This window comes from Capsicum annuum, chromosome 2 (genome assembly GCF_002878395.1).
Source record: "Capsicum annuum cultivar UCD-10X-F1 chromosome 2, UCD10Xv1.1, whole genome shotgun sequence".
NCBI classification, from domain to species: domain Eukaryota; kingdom Viridiplantae; phylum Streptophyta; class Magnoliopsida; order Solanales; family Solanaceae; genus Capsicum; species Capsicum annuum.
The window spans coordinates 147,184,384-147,206,004 of NC_061112.1; the positions used below are offsets into that span (position 1 = coordinate 147,184,384).

The 21,621-nt window shown below is 32.6% G+C and overlaps 2 protein-coding genes across 2 annotated transcripts; one reads left to right on the plus strand and one right to left on the minus strand.

Annotated features, from left to right (window-relative positions):
* Nucleotides 1-2,206: 2,206 nt before the first annotated feature.
* On the plus strand, nt 2,207-3,113 carry LOC107861408. The gene has a single exon (XM_016706745.2). It carries the CDS (start codon nt 2,306-2,308, stop codon nt 2,804-2,806), a length of 501 nt encoding a protein of 166 aa, XP_016562231.1. The 5' UTR covers nt 2,207-2,305; the 3' UTR covers nt 2,807-3,113.
* Nucleotides 3,114-13,684: 10,571 nt separating this feature from the next.
* Nucleotides 13,685-18,886, minus strand: LOC107860365. Its single transcript, XM_016705693.2, has 12 exons — nt 18,262-18,886; nt 18,084-18,162; nt 17,546-17,618; nt 17,187-17,270; nt 16,980-17,096; nt 16,181-16,603; nt 15,620-16,014; nt 15,429-15,528; nt 15,261-15,320; nt 15,098-15,184; nt 14,682-14,810; nt 13,685-14,264 (listed from the first exon to the last, which is right to left on the minus strand). The coding sequence occupies exons 2-12, from the start codon at nt 18,158-18,160 to the stop codon at nt 13,962-13,964; spliced, it is 1,848 nt and encodes a 615-aa protein (XP_016561179.1). The 5' UTR covers nt 18,161-18,162; nt 18,262-18,886; the 3' UTR covers nt 13,685-13,961.
* Between the last annotated feature and the right edge of the window lie 2,735 nt (nt 18,887-21,621).

Genomic DNA, 21,621 nt, shown 5'->3' on the forward strand with positions numbered 1-21,621 from the left:
AGGCCACACTATTGATGGACCTTGCTATTTTCCATCAGCAATAGATATCAAGACTATGAAAAACAGAAAGAAATTATCTCATACTTCTATTTATTAGTACTGAAATTTAAATCTGAGACTTCATGATTCTCGCTTATTTCATTGGTGACTAGGCCACAACACTACTTCTACAGATAAGGTTTAATTTGCCTTATCAAAGCACCTGCAGATATATTATTCAATAAATTGGTGGTTGTTAGATGTTACCGTCCTGTTTTTAATTCTACTCTCTTTCGTCGTCCAAATCTTACGAAAAGTTTCTTCTCGATCCCTTTATTAATCTCTCGTGATTCCTCTCCCTAGTGTACGTATTGACCGTACCCCGTTTACTTTTCTTTTTCAATTTCTTATTTGATATTCGATATTTGAATTAATATCTGATTAGTTTAAAATTTATGTTGAAAATTTTCATATAAGAGGTGAAACATAAGTGATTTTACACTCACATTTCAAATTCTAACTCAATGTTAATTAAAATTGAAAAAATACTTCTCGCTATATGACAATTCTTTTAACTTTATCTTACTACTAGCTAGTTTGATTACTACGTCTATGCCACTTGAATCAATGTGGATAGAATACTAACACTCCAATCATGTGAATTTAGGTTTGTTTGATTGCCCAAATAAGGCAGTAAGAGAATTTCAATGCTTTTTTTTAATGTAAAATAAAATGTACAATGAAAACAAATAATGGTATCTAAAAACTTTTATTTACGGCCAAACTAATTTAAATTTGTATAATGCATATTAGTAGTATCTAGAAGAAAAGACTTTTTTTTTTGTATAACCTTCGATTAATATCTAAAACACATTAACCTAACTAATTTAAATCTATGTCACGTAAAACCGTTAATAAGGAAGTGCTCTTTATTGAAAATCATTTCATTCCAATGGCTTAATTTGAAACATCCGTCTTATCCATCTTACAAGTATAAATTTTTAAATATAAAAACAAAAGTTAAATCTGGTCTTGGAGTATAGTAAAACTAGTTTCTAAATATTTCATTTAACAGTATGATAAATGATAATACCTGCTGAAATGAGCAAGGAAAATGACACGAGGTCAAAAATAGAGAGTCCCTAATTATGTAATTTCAATGAGAGAATAGGGGTAGAATTAAAAAGGAGAAATACTCTCCCTTATACAACCTGTCAACCATAAGTTTACAGGTTGGCAATGCAGTGCCCTATGCTCCTTGCTATCATGCCAAATAACAAACTCCTAAAATATCAAAAATTCAAACTCACCTCTTTATTTTTTTTTTATTTCTCAAGCTATTTTTTAGGCCGACAACCATGAGATTAATCCTCTATTTCTATTTTCAGCGCACTAAACAACAGAAAATTGACCACAAATTTTTTTTTCATTCACCAAAGATGGAGATCGAACCTCCAACCTCTTACTTAAAGGTGAGGTGCTGAACCATCACACAACTGTTGTGATTAACTCACCTCTTTATTACTCTCTCCCTCTTAATTTGATACTCCCACAATTAACTTTTACGTTTTACTAATTTTTTAATTAAATTTTTATTTTTACTTATTATTTTTAACATATAAAAAAAAATTATTTTATTTTATTTGTTACATTAATTATTTTTTCTCTTAATTAATTTCAAGACATAATATAAACCTCATTTATAAAAGTACTATGATAAGATAGTTATATTATTAATTATTTTTTTAATAAGTGTGTCAATTCAAATAACGACAAGTAAAAGCAAATTGAAAAAAGTATGTTTTTAAAGAAAATTTTAATTTAAACTGTATTTTACTAAATCAATCTTATTAATGACATTTAAAATTCTAAATAATTTTTAATGTATATAGCTACTTAATACTAAGAGTACTAGGGATAAAAGTAATAAAACTCTCTTAAATTTTTTAAAAATTGCAATTTATTTTTGATATAAGGAAAATGTAAAATAAAAAAATTATTTTAATATAAAAATCAAGTAAATAAAATGTATTATTTTTAATATAAAGCCAATTAAAGTAAATATTTTTATTTTAAGGCAAGTAAATCTAAATATTTATTTTTGGTTAGTTACCAATTTCCTTTTTCAATAGTACTAAAAATGCTGAGGTGGCTTGGTGGTTCATTACTCGAGAGAGAGAAAGAGTGCAATTTCATTATCACCCCTTATTTATACCTTCCATTCTCCCTATTTTCTCTCCATTAAGTCTTCTCTAACAAGTTTTCTTCCCTCTCTACTCACCAACCGAGTCACAACTCACTGAGTCTAAATCCGATCTAGCAAAAAATGGGAATTTGCAGTTCATGTGAATCAACATCAATCGCTACAGCGAAATTGATTCTACAAGACGGAAGATTACAGGAGTTTCCATATCCAGTAAAAGCATCATACCTTTTACAAAAAGATCCGTCAATATTCATATGTAATTCCGACGAAATGGATTTCGGAAACGTCGTTTCCGCTATCAGTGCTGATGAAGAGCTTCAACCTGGTCAACTCTACTTTGCTTTACCATTGAGCAATTTGAAACGTAGACTTAAAGCTGAGGAAATGGCAGCATTAGCTGTTAAAGCTAGTTCTGCATTGAACAATTGTGGTACTGAGAAATACGGTTGTCGTCGTAAAACCTCTGAATTTTTGGTGGAAAAGGTGAAAGGTGGAGATGATAATAATAATAATAATGGTTCAACGGCGGCGGAGTTGAGAAGAGCAAGGAGTAGTAGTGGTGGTGGTAGTGGTAGGAGAGGGGGAAAGTTTACGGCGAGGTTAAGTTCAATACCGGAATAGAGTTAAGTTTTTTTTTTTTTTTTTTTTTCATTTGTGGGGAAAGTTGAACAGACTGTTCATTTTATTTTTTTCTATTTTTGTGAATATGGTAGAAAGTTAGTTGAGGTTAATATTCAAGATCTGCTCTATGATTAGTGGGTGGTTCAAAATTCGGCATCTATTTTTTCCCTTTTTAGAATATGGTAGGGTCTATATCGGCCATATGATCAAGTACTTTAATTCACAATTTTACCTCTAGCTCCATGAGTTTGATAAAGGAATGTTGGATTCAAATCATGATTTATCATTAATTCCTACAACTTTAACATTTTTTCTCTCAAGTAATGCTTATTAGTATAATGTTTATATTAAGACATTATTTAGATCTAAAGGTGATGAAGACAAAGGGTGGCGTCTTCAAAAATTTCTTACTTACGCCACTTATCATAGTGACGACGACGAGCATAGATTAAAATGAATAAATAACAAGTTATTGGAGTGTTTAAAATTTGCACTAACTATAGATGTTTGGAGGTGTGATTTGAGATAATGATTTTAAATCAATGTTAGGACATGCAATTTAAGACTATATTCAAATCAAAATCTCCGAAACAGATGCATGGAATTTCAAATAGTGATTTTAATTTTATTTAAATACAACACTTGGCTTGTGAGTTTATATTTGATGAAAAAAATCATCACTTTAAATTTTGAAAAAAAAAAGTCTTATGTTCGGAGTGAAGAAATTATCCATATCATATGAAATGATTAAATTAAACATCAACTAGTTACTGTTAATATTGATCAGTGAATTTTTATATAATTATGTATATCTTGTATTCGCAAACATTTATTTATAAAACAAACATGAAGATGTGTGATTATTTGATTAAGAAATTTTTGTATCTTATTTCTGAACTATAATTTGCTTATTTGGTTGGATTATATAAGACTATAAGAAATTTTGATCGTTTTCATAATATATGAAATTTTTATGCCTATGAAAAAATACTATTTAAAATATTAAAATTATATGTCCAAACAAAACTTCAGCTTCAAATCATTTTCAAATGGGACCAATGATAATAGAATTTAAATTCTTCTTATATCATCGTTTTGTAGAAAAATAACTCTATATATCTGCAATAATGAGTAGAACAAGCTAAAGTTATTTGTCAAATAAAAACAATCATAGTTTAGGGTCTGTTTTCGAAACCACAATGCAATTACTAAATTGTATATAATACTTCAATATCATATTCAGTTTCACAAATATAATTAAAGTTTGAACTTTTAAAATTTTAAGTAATTATTATTAAAATTTACATAAACTTCTTCAGATGAATATATAAGTAAGTTTTAATGTGGGGTTAATATATGTATAAGATTAAAAATGAAAAGGAACAAATTTAAAAATCATTTGATAATTATCAAACACATATATCAAATTATGTAACTAATTTAATTATATTTCATTAATTATGTAGCCTTTCAAACAGATCCTATTGTTTCTAGGCAAACCTCTTGACTGGTTTTATACGTATTTCTTATCGATGATCGATTATTCAGATACCTCGACATTATTAGCGCATATGAATTAAAAAATTTAAAATGAAAATAATAGGAGAAAAAGATCTTATTGCCAAGGACAAACCAACATTGCTAAGGTCAGATTTCGTTGTTTTGACTTCTTCAGTTCGTAGCACATGAATTCTAGACATAACAGATATTACAAGGATTATATTATAAAAATATATTACATAATTAGCTAACAAAGTAAAAATTTGAATGTTTTGAACCATGTTAAACTAATCTATATATTGTGAAGGAATAGTTGAATGTTTAAAAAAAGAAACTCCGATTAACGATTTGAATGGCAAGTCGATCAGGAACTAGCTAGCTCACTCCAGTCCTCTTGTTCTTAAATTATGTTTAATTGTTCCCTGTTCTTAAGTCTTAGCTATTGATGAGGGAATTAAAAAAAACTTAATCTAAATTAGTGGGATGAATTATTGCAACAATTTGTGGGGTCAAATAAAGAAAAATATTGTATGAAATGTGTATTTGCAAAAATTCTTGTGGGAAAAATAATACTTTACTTTCTCCATACCACTATAATTATTGTGCTTTCTCTTTTTTCATTGATTTCAACATGACTTCGTATTTTCTTAATATACTTATTAATTTTTCGATATATTTTACTTGATCAGAAATTTATGAAAAACAATCTCTATCTTTAAAACATAAAGGATCATACACACCCCTCTCCCTCCTCTTAAGACTTCATTTATGTGATTACAGTTCTATGGTATGGTTACAATTATTATGCCAAAATAATAGGTGAGAATAAATTGACATGCACTTGGTGTTTAATTAGCCTTTAGCAAGCTAGCTAATCTTAACTTTCTTACAGCTGGAACATGTCAAAGTCATTATCTACATTTAATATTTGTTTTGTTCCTTTGATCATCATGTGGAAATTTACCTCTAATTAAAAAAGACTTGTCATAAACATTATAGTAATTTCAACTTTCAAGTGAGGGACCAACAAACAATGCGACAATACACGTCTTTTTACCCATACTAGTTGGCAACTTTTTATTTTTTTTTGACTTGTATGTACTCAACGAATGGATTGTTCATATATATGCTATATATTAGACATATGTTAAAAATGAAACAAAGTGGGAAACTTTTCCCATAATAAGTAAAGCAGCTTGCAAAATGGTAGATTGGTAGTGAGGCTAATTAATATATAGGTAGGAAATTTAAATAAGCAAATGTGATTGGTTAAGACTGGACCAATTTCTGTTGATATGCTTCAACTCTATTATAATTACATCACCATCAAATCTTTGGTTAAAAGCCAGCTTGGAGAATCCGATGCTTTCACATAATTCAAGCAGATGGGGTTTCTAAAATGGGGTTGTTGAGTAAAAGTTGGGTTTTTGTTTTCACCTTGCAATTTTACTTAAGGTTTGCTCAAATTAGATTGATTTGAAGTTGTATTTGAATTTTGTATTTTGTATTTTTTTTTACATAAATATGAAAATCTCGTGAAAACTATCAAAATTTTCCTAATTCTTATACAATCTTATCAAATAAGCAAATCATAATTCAAAAATAAGATATTATTATATCCTAAGACGCCACATTAATAAATTGCATATTCATATTTCTTTTGTAAATAAATGATTGAGATTATAAACTTTCAAATAAACAATTTTAAGTAATTCATTTCACGTTGATACTGCCTACTCTTCACAGCAAGCATAGGATTTTTTTTTATTTTTTATTTTTTGTAAAATGTAAAATAATGGATCTTTTTTTTTTTATATAGTATTTTAAAAAAGAATTGAAATCACATTTTGGAATCTCAAATCCTTCTTTTTGAAAAATTTGAGATTTGGAATCGAGATTTCAAATATCGAAACAGTGATTTAAATTTATGATATCATGAAATTGCATGTTCAAACCCCTGTTAAATCTAGAGCATAGCACTTTGTATAATTTCATGGCAAGTTTTTGTTTCCATATATACAATAGGTCCATACCAATGCAGGTCTGAGCACTTCAATCCATTACAAGTGGTGCAAGTGCAACAGTGAACTTTTGAACGAACACAACATGTGAATTTCCAGTTTTCCACCATACATAACATTTTATTAGATCTCAGATTTAGTTGCTATGAATCTTACCGTCTAAACTAAATGCTTATATAATTGATCTTATAAATAGTACATAGTTTATTTTAGATGGTTCTAGAACCCATGTATAGATTATTATTTGAGTGGAAGACAAGACAGTGAATCCCTTCTGCACATGTTATTGAAGTTATGCATGCATAGTGCCATTTTGGCTTTCAGTACGTAACGCAGGTTTGTGAATTTTGATGTTTTAATTAATTTATTCTATTTGTAATACATATCGTATTGAGAACTAACTGTAAGAATGCTTTTTCTTAAAAAAAAAATTGGGGTAGGCAGTAGAAAAACTGAAAAGAGAATTACAAAGTGAAAACTGAACCTTCACCAAATAAGATGGATGTTCAAATAGTCAGACAATTAAGCTATTTACATTCTCAAAATATGAATTTCTTATGTCTTCTAAGTAATATTTTCGATTATGTACCACATGAAATTAATAAAGTAAAATCAAAGAACAACGATAAAATTACGGAGTCCGATAGTGCATTATTCGATCTATTTAATCGAAAAGCATTGATTGCGCAAAAAATGTGTGGACCGTCACAAAGTGAGGAATTCTTTAATTTCATGAAAATAGTAGTAAAGCAAGCACTTATCTTATATGTTTGACAAAAATGCCAAACTACTTTTGAACCTTTGATGGGATCGATGAATAATAAATACTAATAATGTTCCTAACGCTTATCGTGAATATATCTACTTTTATTAAATAGAGATATATATAACATCCATTCGAAAGTGGTAACCATAGAACCTGATCATAATCTCATTGACATCTTAAAATCTTTTCAAAATAATATAGTCGATCAATAATAATTAATAAGGGCCTTTTGCTATCTACCACTTAAAATAGGAGTATTAATTTGAAATGGAGATAACGGCGACAGGCAATATTATATTCTTTGGTTGGGTCCCAACTCCCAAGATTAATGCGTGCGTCTAAAGGATCAAACATCCTTTTCATTTGCCACATTTAATTATTTCACCCTTGTTTCTTCCTAAGTTGTAAGTAATTGTAATACTTTTCATGTCTTGTCGTACCCTTTGGTTTTTCTTTTTAAGGTAAATTAGTTCAATGGTTACTAACTTACTATTAATGAATTAATGAAATGACCATGTGAAGATTTGTATCAGAGTATGTTTGCTGAATTGTTGAGAAACTTATAAATTGCCATGATGTGCCTGTTAGCTTCAATAATACAAGGTGGTCCTTCCTTATCCCCACACCTAAAAAGTCCCATTTATTCAACCAATTTAATTTCTTGTTATATTAGTTGGCCATGTTTGTAAATTGTGAATAACACCAGATATGTGCAGATCCACTTTAGGTTAAGTTGTACCTACATAAAAGATTAATCAGTATGTTTTCTTCTAGTCAGGAGGTGAAGTTTATAAGCTCAGAATTGTAATTTTTTTAGAGTTACTAGGTGCTAAATTATTAATTTTACATATTCAATGGTTTTTTTAAGACATTTAGACTAAACCTATTAAATCTGATCAAACCCGTATATAAACTCTATTCTAGGTCCACTCCCGCCTCCACATAAAAATTTAAAATCTATAGTCATATAAATTTGCATCATTGTCATGAATTATAATCACTAAACATCCACTAGTGTACTGTTGTGAATCCTCCTTTATATTTAAAAATAATAGTACTGTGACTGAGCAAGGGGACCATGGGGCTTTGGTTGGACCACTGAGCAATGAACAATTTGCTAAAACCAAAACACGTACCCAGAAATGATCAATTGCAATAATATCATAACAAATCATCACAAATCCTATTGCTTGTAATAATATTATAACAAACCACCATGTCATGCATCTGTAATCCTCGACAGGACGACTGTGTGCTGGACATTACTAGCCTCGGGCAAACACTGCCGTACCGCATTACCATCCAAGGCATGGAGGGCTCGAAGGGAAGTATGTGGCTCTGATACCCTTGATACAACCTTAAGAGCAGTGGCGGAGCCACCTTTGCTTCAGGGTTCATCTAAGCCTCCTTCGATGGAAAATTATACTGTTTTTATACTATTTTTAAATGGTTAAAAATATTTTTTATGCATATATAATAGATGTTGAACCCCCTTCAACTAGTTCGTATACATATTTTTGAACCCCTTCAACGAAAATCCTGGCTCCGCCACTACTTGGGAGAACTGCACCCCTAAAACTAGCTTTTAAGATGAGAGAGCCTAAGGATATATATAAGCCCTCTATCAATTCCACAATTAACTGATATGGGATTCAAGTCTCATTCCTTGCAATAGTATCGTAACAAACAGCAAGCTGGTCTTGTCCAAGTTCAAATGTATCGTTATTTGTCTACGCCTCCCATCCCCTCACAACAACACCTCCCTTGTCATTTTCCCCTTTCTCGAGTCACCAACTTTATATTGCAACATAAAAACTGTCTTCATGATTACATTTTTAGCGTCGCCTGTTTCACTGATTAAATATTTATAAGTCATTTGTGATTTCTTCCTTGTCCAATGACGGGTTAATCTTCAGGACCATCTGAGTTTTACTCAAAGTATACAAGGATTAGCAAGGTTCTATTCTAATACTTATAATGCACTCGTACAACTAGGGCCCGTTTGGTTTCAACTTTCATACATGAAATATGATTATACCGGCATAAAGTCTAGCAATAATAATACAGTGTTTTGATTGCCAATTTGATATGTCATACATAAAATCCAACATTAGCAACGGAATTTTTGGCTGTCATTTTTCTAGCTTGCATAAATAACATCTGCATAAATTGTGCATGAACCTATATATGCATTAATTATGTAGGACATAATGCAGAATAAGAACGCGAATAGTAATACATGTATTACAATAACTAAAATAACCTAATGAGTTAAGACAGTTTTTAAAAGGAAAAAGCATAAAAAACACCCCCTCTACTTTCGTCTATTAGCTAAGTTTGTCCCAAGTAATATCATAGGATCAAATATGCCCCTATCGCTGCCAAAGAGATTTGCCTGCTGAACTTAATTAAGATGGTGCAGTTAATGGCAGCAAGGATGTTGAGCCTTTGTATGGTGCAGTTTTGCAGGTGACAGAGCAGAGCAAAGCAACCAAATTAACTAGGTACATTTCAGCCGCTGAACATGAAGGCCCCTGGATTTTGATATGCATCACTTTAAAGCTGATACGGAATTAATAAGCAGCTGAGAATTAAGTTTGGCTTGATATTTCTATGAGAGCATAATAATGATGTTAGTCGAATTTTATTTCAATTCTTTGAGAAATCAAATTAAGGACAGAGTAGTAAAGAAAGTATCACAAATCATCATCACCTTTTTTGGGAAGTCAAATTATGCCTCGACTACATAAAGGATTGAGAAAGTTACCCGACGTAGCCGTTTGGTTCGTTCCTCTTATTGCTCCTACTTTTTATAGTGGTATTTTTACAGATTTATAAACAAAGCAATATTATATATGATTTTAGCATATATACAAGATATATGTATTTGTATATCTAAAACCTCTACCACTTCTCAATAGGCACCTGAAATACACATATGACATACGCAGTGGCGGAGCCAAGATTTTCATTAAGGGGTTTGAAAGTTCACACGCGAACTAGTCGGAGGAGGTTTAACATATACTGTATATATACATAAAAAATAATTTTAACCAACTATAAATAGTGCAATTTTTTACCGAAGGAGATTCGGATGAACCCTGGGTATATGATAACTCCGCCCCTGGACATACATATAACCAGAGGCGAACCCAGGATTTGAAAAGCACGGGTGCACTATTATCTTGACATAACCGATCAAGAATCTTTCAATGACGACTCATCTTGATATAAAGGGTCAAGAATCTTCAAATGACGACTGAGGAATAGTGTCGTATATGACTGACTAGTTGGTAGAGACGTAAGTAATGACGAAAATATAAATATATAAGCTAAATATGTCTTATAGGTTCGATTCCCAGCTACCACACTTTTGTTGTTGAAATTAAAAACAAAAAAGTAGCAAAAGAATATGGTAAAGGGTGCAGTTTCTAAACAAGACATCACAGGTTCGATTCCCAGCTACCACGCTTTTGTAGTTAAAATTAAAAACAAAAAAATAGCAAAAGAATAAAGTCCATAGGACTCGATCCAGGGTTGCACATAATATATGCAATAATTTTTTAAGGTATATACATGTACAATACCTTTTTCCGAACTTAACGGGTGCACGTGCACCCCCACCTTAACACGTAGGTCTGCCCCTGCGTATAACGTATATTTTTTAGGTATTGATTTTTTCATACACTACACGTACGTTGAATCTAATTTACCACACAGTCACATACAATTGATTTCTTCACATACATCCAGTTTCTGCATTGAAACACATGCATATAGTTAAAATTGTATTGGCCCAATTGTATTTGTGCGATTTCAATAAGATTAAGATATTCTATGTACACAAATACAGTGTAATTTGCTACGTTTTAAACCTAAAATTGTGCTCTCTTTTTTTTTTTTTTTCTGAAAATAAAATCTCGCTATATATGGCAAAACCAAGCGCAAATGACGCTACTTATTAAATTGGGCCAGAAAGGGTTCTTTGCCTATTGGGCTTCAAAGGTAAATTGTCCAACGTAAGAGAAGGCCTGGGTCTGATTAAAGGGTAAGTGCATAAACATCTGATTTCCTGAGTCCAAAGGCGGATGTACCATATTAATGCACGCCTCATACGAATTCAATATTTTTTATGCACGACATAATTAAAAATAAAATAAAATCATAAAGACTGTAATAAACAATAAATATTACTCCTTCCATTCAAAATTATTTATCATTTTTTAACTTGCACCCCCATTATATATCCCTCCTATTAATTGATGTTTAGTACATGTATTGGAAAATACTCCCTCCATTTCGTATTAGTTGACCCCTATAAACTTGGCACACCATTAAGAAAAATATTTATTAGTGGTGTATTTTACCAAATTAGCTCTATTAATTATGCTTTCAGAAAATATAAATTTTACTTTATACAACTTGTTTAGTCATTTAATGATAAGGGTATTATTGAAAGAACATATTAAAATCCTCTTGATTTCATCAATGAGACTAGGGCTGTTCAAAATCGAACCGTAACCGTTAACCCAACCGCAAAATTAGTTTATTGGTTAATTGGTAATGGGTTATCGGATTAATGATTGGAGAATGGATAAAAAATTTATAATTAATGGCTTATTGGTGCAGAGACGGATTACTCAATTTTCTTATCGGGTAAAACATTAACCCATTAAGAATTATTATAATTATATTTTTATCCCTAGATATATAAGTATCTTTTTTTTCAATTCAACATATAAATCTCCTTTTATTATTCTATCCGCTTCTTACTTTAGAAAGTAACATGCCACTTTTGGTGACATCTAACCATAAAGTGCAGTTAGACTCCCTAAAATGTAAAGAAAATATGAAATTATTCTTGACAACACAAAAGACAGCAATAAAAATGAAACAACCCAAATGTGTCCTCCACAAAGTTTGATATAAAACATAAAAATTCAAATAATATTAAAGTTTTAATTTTTTTTGTCAATCCAGTAATTAAAAATGTTTCTACATACATTTTAGGTCTAGAAGAAAATTCTTATTTGATTCGATGTTTTAACCTATTAAATAACTACACGAACAAAACTCAAGAAGCCTAAAAGATTGATAAATAGATCAATCATAGTATACAAACAACTTAGTTGGTGAAGAAATGGAGGAACTACCAATAATCGTTCGATATTTCATTCTCTCTTAAATTTATCCATTACACTATCCGATAACCGTCCGTTAATTGCTAATCCGATACCGAACCAGCGGTTATCTCATTGGGTGGATAGCGGATTGGTATATTTAAAAACCGATAACCAATTGCTTACTGCTTGGTTGCTATGCCATAGTAGTATCTTTACACTGTACAACAACAATTGTTTGGTAATAAAAAGTTTCTTTTAATTGCCAAAAAAATAAAAATCGACAACCAATAAGTCGAACCGCTAAGCATAATTATCCAACCGATAAGCAGCCCTAAATGAGACACTAAATTGAAACAAATATTTTTAGAAAGAAGGTAACTAAAATAAAACGGAGGGAGTAATGATTTGGAGAATAAGTAATTAATACAAAGATAACAACAACAACAACAACAAACCCAGTGTATTCCCACTTAGTGGGGTCTGGGGGGTAAGATGTACGCAGTCCATACCTCTACCTCTGATGAAGTAGAAAGGTTGTTTCCGAAAGACCCCCGGCTCAACTCACGAGATATCACACAAACACATAGTACAGCACAGAAGCAGATGACATAACATAGATACGGCACCCATAAGGAATATAAAACAGAGTAAAGCAGGAATGCAGGAATGTAAAGCAGAGGAAAGCACACAGATTCGTAATAAAAAATTGTATTTTTTTAATATGTCAAAAGTGGCGAGTAAAAATGAAAATTTATTTACAATGTGTCTATCTATGAATTTTGCACTTCTGTATAAGTAATGAATGTTGTATTTTAAGTATTCCTCTGTGGGACTAATAGATGAAGCTGCAAATCGAAGATTTGGAGAGTGAATAGGCTGCTGCATAGGCATTAGAAAAAGGAGGGGACAACTTCTCTTCGCAATCAAATGATTTCAGGGGTGTTGTCTGGTTTAGTGTACTGAACTAGTAGTTAGTAGGAGAAGCATGTCACATGACTAAATTGATTTCACCTATCCATTAAAAGTCGAAATAGAAGCATGTCATTTCTCTTTTTGTTTGCTATTCGCAGCTCCCATAACTAGTTACTAGCACAAATGATCAGTCAACTTTATGGGCAATCCGGTGCCGGGGAAGGGCCCCTCCACAAGGATGTATTGTACGAAGCCTTACTGTATTGTTACTATTTCCAAGGCTAGAACTCGTGACAAGTGTGTCCCGGATTGGTTGAGGACATGAGTTTATCGCGTCATGAGCTAAATTTTGAGACCAATTTAGACCGTGAGACCCTTTTCACAAGGTATCCTCCCGGAAATGTAATCGGAGAGAAACCTTTGGTAGTCTAGTCTCCACTTTTATGATTTACAACTTTCTGCAAAATGTAAAACTATTGCTTTTTATTTTAACATATGCTTACTTTGTCCTTTTGACCCTAGAGGTTACATAATCACTTTAAAATGCAAAGATAGCTGAGGAATGAATATGAATTAGATTTATGTACGCGATTGAAACGCAGAATTTGCTTGTTCTAGCACACAACTAGGCTTTGCACTAGTGGAAATAGCCAAAGAATGGAGGGCACTTCCACAAAGACACAAAATTACAAGAACTTTGATCATCATCCATTCTAACCCAAACTATCATTCATTTATACAGAAGGGATGGGAAAAAAATCGAGACCCCTTTCAAAGAGAAATGACATAAACAACCAGATTTTTTAAAAAGCTTAAACATATCCTGAAAGCAATCATTTCACCAGGTCCTTCATTATAAGATACCGGAAAGCAAAATTATGTGGAACCCATTCAATGTTCTTGCGGCCCTTCCCCTGTGGAATCTTCTTTATACTCCTTCTAAGAGAATCCGGTAAAGATTGCTGGACCATCTCCATCACACCGGCAGGACAAAGGCCAGAATCTTTAGCAAAGGACTCCACCACTTTTGGCAAGACTATTTTCTGATCCTTCTTCACACCAAAGGTAGCCCTGATATAATCTTCTTTTGCGGCTTCCAGGTCCTGAAATACTCTCTTGGGCGTATAGGCTCGAACCTGAAACAAACATTTGACCCCGTTAGGCAAGCAACTTTAATCATCGATCATCAGGTGCTATCATTTAGTTCAAAAGAAAAGAATAAAACTAGTCTCCAGAGATATTTTAGTGTAGAGCTGATTCTATATATTATGCCAAGGCTGGCATCAGAACAATGACAAGATCCAAAACTTAGCCAAGACTTAATTACGGAAATTGGCCTCCACATCATAACTATTTTCAATTCTCTTTAAAATGTGGGACGCATTTGCATAGCAAGAGTAACTATCTTCACCACCAATGAGTAGATGTCGAGCATATCTTCACGAATTTTTAGATGGAATTCATGTATATTTCTAGCTTTTTGATAAACCAAAAGCAGTAGTTTAATGACTTGCTCATGGAGAAGATAGTGAGGAGAATATTATGGCCAATACCACGGGATCTGAGTGGTTGCCTGAGCTGAGTGCAAAATGCAGAAGGGGCTCTGGGTGATCAATAGCGTATGTTTGTCTGTCATCACCCGTCTTGAATTTTCCTTTAGAAGAAAGTAACAGCCGAAGCCACTGCATCCAGAATGAACTTTATCAGCATTTCTATTATCAAATCCTCAAAGACCAGTAAAACTAGAGATGTGCCAAGAACTAAAAGCACTAGGCTGAAGTACGGACATTTTGACTACAGAAGTAAATAAAGATGCTAAAGCTCTTGGCACATACTACTTCAAGGAGAAAATATGTTTTAAGGTGTAGTTGAATGATTAATTCATTGAGTTGTTGCTTAGGCAATAACGGTTGCATGTGTACGTAACCTAAAATAGACATCCAACAAGAAAATAGTTCATGAGGTATACCTGTCCTGGTCTGGACATTCGACATCCCAGGATGGAGTTCTGTATCGTATCTGCACTTACTACATGACCTCCAACATTATAGGCAGCCTGAAGTAAGCAATATGGTAAGACAACGTCTCCACCAAGTATCTGTTAGCCTAATAAAAAGGTTTTGTTTACTAACCTTCAAGAGTAGAAATATTCTCTTCACATTGTTTTGGGGGATACCATAAGCTAAATATGCCTGCACAGAAATAATAGAACTCCCCATTAGCTATAGCCGATAAGTAGATACTGACTTCATAGACTCTAAAACTACAACACCGATGCTCCAATTAACGAGGAACCTTACATGCATCACCAATGCATTATGTATGTTAATCCAGAATGCTATCTTCTCTTCATGAGTCAACTTTCGTGGATCTATTTGTTCTAGGCGAGAAATAAGTGACCTGCAATAGACATCTCAATGAGCACTGTACATTAAGAAAAGGTAAACTCATGCCACAAGTCATGAGGTGCCTGAATCTCAAATGTGCTCACCTGAAGTTCTGTAACATCGGTTCAATATCACCCAATTTCTGGGTATCTCTATATACGCACTGTACTTCAACCATAGTGCTGTAAGGTCCGCTAAAGTCCTTCAACCCTTCCACATGAAAAGGATTGTCCAACCGAACATCAAAAGATGAATCATTCCTAAATCCTGGACTCCATATGTCTTTTGGAGAAAATGCACTTATGGAAGACAAGGATGAGGTTGGCGATGAAAGACCGGGATTTGTCAGTGGAGGATCAGCAAGCTTGCAATATATGGTGCACATGCACTTTATCATATCCTCAGACAGCTTATTTGGTGTATCTGGAATGTGATCCGAGATACGGGTGCCCAGATGCTCTGCCAAACTGATTACATTTGAAGAAGCATTTTGCGCAAACTGCATAGAAGCCATAAAAGAGAGACTCGTTTTTTTAAGCTGTTAATTGCTCTATGGAGTTAACAAACCATACACACTTAAGACATTTTATATCTAGAAGCAAATATAAAATACTTGTTCCCTAAATTAGAAGGAAGTGCAGAATTCATCTTCTGATGAAAATTACCTCCATCATAGATAACGGTTGAGAATGACAAGCACGCAATGTTTTTCCTAGTGTCTCTTCTGGTGGGGAAGCTCTGCTCGATAGAGCTGAACGTTGAGATAATGATGAATGGCTTCGATGAACCCCAGATTCATTAATTTTGTCTTCTTCCATGCTATTGTTTTCTTTCCGTGGATTTAACTCTGCTTGACTATCAACTCTAGAAGACGATTTTTCCCTTTTCAACATCACATCAGAATTGGAGAAATCAAGACGCCTTCTTGGGGTACTTATAGGAGATTTTAGCTTATCATCTTTTGTGGGAGGAGACAAGGATGAGATTTGTTGGTCAAATGCTTTCCTGTATAGTGAGAGAAGATACTGTTCCAAATGCCCAACTTCCAACTCTAGTACTGCAATATCTCTAATCAGTTCTGTGGCTGGCTGGAATCAATGGACAAGTGCATAATCAACATATGACAGAGAAGGTTTGCGAGTCAATTAAGAAATAAGAAAGAACCCAACATAAGCCTAGCAGAAACTAGCGACGACAATAAACTATTTGAGCCTTGCACTATAATCAGCTTCACAAAGAGTTTTAAATGTGCGAAGTTCCCAAATTTACACACACCCAGAGAGTATATGTAAATCTAATAATATGTACATATTACATATCTAAAATCAACTTCTTCAAACTGGAAGTAACTCGAATATATAATATATCAACTAAAGTGAGGAACTTCGTTATTTGAATCAAGAGGATGCTACAGATACAAATAGTATAGTTCATTTTAAGACAACACAGAGCAAAAGGAGGTACCTTAGGCATTGAGGTCACTTCATTGAAGTCTTGAGAAGAAGATTTATAACCTAATGCCTTCTCAAGAGCACATCGAACTGCAACTTGATCATGTAATCTTCTCTCCAGCTGCATTATCTGTAGAAAGATATAGTTTTACCCATTAAAGACATTATCAATCTATCCAATCCACCAGCATGAACAGATATGTCATCTATGGTAGGCTACCTCTTGCCTCAGAGAACTTTGAATTTCGGCCGAGGATGATTGTTTCTTCTCGCTCACGTTACAGTCATTACCGTGCCTCGTATCCTAATGTAAATAAAAATTATTGTCAGATAGTTGCAAAAGCTTGGTAAGGCCTTTGTAGCAAATCGGATCACAGAGATATCAGAAAACAAGACTATAGCGAAAGCAAGCTTTGGAGATACTGCAGATAAGGAAAAGGAACATAAGAGGCTACGTAGAAGATCACCCATTCTGTTTAAATTTTTATTTTACTTTTCCAACATTTTGGTATTGCAAAATGTCAGTCACATTATAGCTTTAGAGCTACTTTTAACATCAGAAGATGGAAGCTTCCTTACCAACTTCAGTCGATTAGCGGCCTCTACAGAATGGTCCAGGATATTCTCCTCAGGTCCTGCTTTAACTGGGAAGCTGCCATTGCAGAAACCACATAACAAGCCAAGATTGAATGAAACAGAAGACAACAGTCGAGAAAATCATAAATAGGAAAGACTTAGCCACCGGATAAATTCCGGACTACACCAAAGACTTCACAAATAAACAACTTGCTTTATGCATAGGAACTAAAGAAGTAGGATTTAAGAAAAAGAAGAAAATGGCAAGAACGTTTTGTAAACTGGATGGTAGATTCAATAGTTCATGTCATACAAAAAAGCCCTTTTCCCCTTTCACCCTCTTGCTACAAAGAGTTCCCAATTTGGCAGTAATGCTGAGCTCACATTGGTACCAAGAAAATTGCCAGTTTGTCAAGCAAACACACAGTTGCGCAGATGTGATTTAGAGGTTTTTTTTTTTTTGTACCCAATAATTTCCAGTTAAGCAGAACCCCAAAAGCAATGAAGGAAAAAAGAGAGATTACAAGACAAGAAAGGCTACCTCTTAGAACGAGTGTGTTTAGAAGATGTCACTTTTTTATCAGGCAATTTACTGGTGCTAAACCCTTCAAAATCCATATCTGCAGCTCACTCAATGAGAATGAAAAGCCTACCCATTAGCCATCAAGAAGCTAATTTTCTTGGCCAATGCAGCAAAAATTGGATCAGAGGACACTTACCATTGCATACTTCAAACAGCAAACTCTCAAAGATGAGATTTTTGGAAGGTTGAAACAGACCCACTGGTCCTAAAGTCCCCAAACCGGTGTCAAAAAACTCAGCTTGAAACAACAAAAAAAAAAAACAACTTCTCCCCTTGCTTTTGCAGAGACTCAACTCAGTCCACACTCTCAAGAAGTAGCAAATGGCCAACAAAAAAGACAGCCCCTTTTGACCAAGAATTGAAAGTATAAGTAGCAGATGCTCACTTTTGCTCCAAAGTTCTGTTATTCCAACATTCCCAATATAGCTTTAGTGCAATGGAGGGGAAAGTGAAGGTGAAGGTAGCTTTTGCAACTGAAAAAAAAAGAGTGAAAGAGTGACAACAGTCTACCTACAAAGGCTCAAAAATGTCAAAGGTATCGAAAAGTAGGTATATTTACTTGACTATGAAAGAAGAGTTCACAAAAGGTCAATGTTTTCCAAGGAATAATAAAAATGGTGGCTCAAAGAGGATCAAAACGTTTAATTAAAACAAAAAAAAGATTAGTACAAACAAACTAGGATGGATTAATTTTACAAGTATTGACAACCCATTTTTCCACATTTGTTTCACTTGTTGGTGAGCTAGTGGGAGTTGTTGACCGGCCCTTTTTAACCCCTTTGTCCTACACCTTGTGTACTTAAGTATGTATACCTCTAAGCCCCAACTTCTTAAAACATAATAATAATAATAATAATAATAATCATCTCGTAGCTAGTTTCAGTTAAGTATAATAACTCGCAAACTATTCAAATAGCAGTTATTCTTAGGATGGGCATTCAAAGTGAATCTTTCACATATCATCCATGCGGAAAACTACGCAGCCAAACTTGCAAATAAAGCCTCTAGTTCAATCACTGAATTGAATTTATTGTTAAACTACTGAAATTAAACTCAAAACTCTCAACAGGTGAATAGTGACAAAAAAAACAAAAGTTTCTATTTGTGTGTGGGGGAGGGGGTTTAGCTAATTTACAAATCCAGAGATCATAATAGGTAGTACTGATTTCACACATATTCGTCATCTCAATTCAAGTTATTACCATTAAGGAAATTAATGTATACATGAATTAATATGATTAAATTATACTAGTAATACATATTCAAACATATGTCAATTGTCATTCATCAACTGATTTGGTATAAGCAATTAATGCGGACGAATTTTACTTGTATGAATATTTTGTGTGGTAGAGGGGGGATCCATAGGTCATAACATAGTATTTTCTAAGCAAGCCTTTTAATGGAAAATTGAACCTTTCATAGGTTGTTTTGAGGTCAACAAAAAAGTTGGATACTTAGACCCCATGGCACACTTAATTAGGTATTTCGTGTGAATTCAACTGCTCATGTATAATTAAAACTATATGCGCACATGTATATGCATGTACTTATTATATTGTCATTATTATTTATTTTCATTAGTATATGATTCATACCCCAGAACAACCAAATCCTTGTACATTAGGAATGAAATCTTCACTAGCTAACTAATTAAGATCATTTTAATTACTTAAGATATCCAATTTCATGAGGACATACAGAAATAAAATCAAAAAAAAAATCTACCATTATGGAATCTTTTTGGAAATTAAGCTTTTCTAAAGAAATTTAAAATTTACTTTTGCTTTTTTACTGCTCTTGTGGAAATCATAAATCTTTTCTTTTCATTTTCAACAGTGCTTTTTCTTGATGTACCAAATGCATTAACTTTTCTTGCCTTTACATGAGGAAAATCTTTAAATGTGGCCAATTAAGTTTTTTATTTTCACATATAAGGCTAAAAGAAAGAAGAAAAAAAGAAAGTAACCACACCTAAAAAGAGATGAAAGGTGAAGGGGGGGTTAAAGGGGACATTGGATACTTAAAAGGAAATGAAGTTTTGTGGGGTTCCTTTTGTCTAAATCTTCTTTTGATTAAAGGGCTACTAGTAAGAGATACCTAAATTGTCCTTGAGTAGCAAAGAACTAATTGTTTGTCAATAGAATCCTCAAAATTAAAATATGCTCAAAGGGACATGAAGGGACCTTGACACTTGAACTTTTCCAAGATGGAGACAAAACCAAAAAAAAAAAAAAAAGAAAAAAGGAGTTATACTAGTAGTCATCAGTCAGGCCTTTGGTTTTTGTCCTGATGTTCAACTACTCATTAGAAAAGCTTCTTTCTTAATAGCTACTTGTGATAGCAAGATAGGAACAGTTCTCCATAAATAAAATTGTATGGTAATGACTATGGTTCTTTACTTATTGCAGAAAGAAACCAAAAAAGTTTAAAATGGAAGCAATGAATAATGCAGTGAATTGTTACTGTTGAACTTCTTGATTTTTAGTGATCTTAAAGAAATAATTAGTGAATTGGGTTTGTCTGTGTAGATCAAAGCTTTGACTAAGATGCATAAAATATTTTTCAATTGTCCCGTATTTGATTAATCAAAACTTTTGTGAGGCATATTTTTTAGAAAAATAAGTTCGTGGCAAATTTTAGTATCCCAATTGGAGGCTACCTGAATTTTCATATTGTTGGTGAGGGTTCAGATTTTTACCTTGTAATTCCCTCTTCCCATACCCCCTAATCCTATGTAATATTAAAAAACGAATCGTTAAAACTAAAAATAAAAATAAAAATGATTTTTCTTTATAAAAAAGAAAATTCATAAATGGCATTTCACTTTTTCATATTGTCCAACCGTCTCGTCTCACCCACAACTCCCACCTCCACATAGTTTTCACTTAGAGCATCTATAAATATTTGGGATAATATGTATATATATTTTTGGGATTCACATTTTCTGTTTGCTTATTAGATATCAAAAAATACATAAGAAAATAACGTAGTTTTCATTTCGTACGAAACACACCCTAATTAAGTCCATCATTATGAGAAATTTTATTTTGTGAGTCACATAACCAATATTTTTTGTGTGAGCCTAGTTAATTCTTGAAAAGTAGACACTTACTTCTTTAAGCATAAAACCAAAAAGGGTAATCTTAAATTCAATATTTTCCTTCCTTAATAAAATTCTTAGATAGAAACAAAGAGAGTATATATATATATTTAAAACATGTCATTAGATAATGATTAAAAAAATTTAGCTTTCATTCCGATATTTCTCAAAATAATGATTAAAAAAATTTAGCTTTCATTCCGATATTTCTCAAAAAAAAAATCTTTGCTTTCACTAGTTTATTTCTAATCAAAGATTAAAATGGACTATTTTTCTAAAATTTTAATTATTTTATTAAATAAGCAATTAAAAGCATTAACGATCACAATAGAAATTTAATCTATCTATATATTTATAAACTATTGTTGGATCATGATCATGTAAATGTTCTTA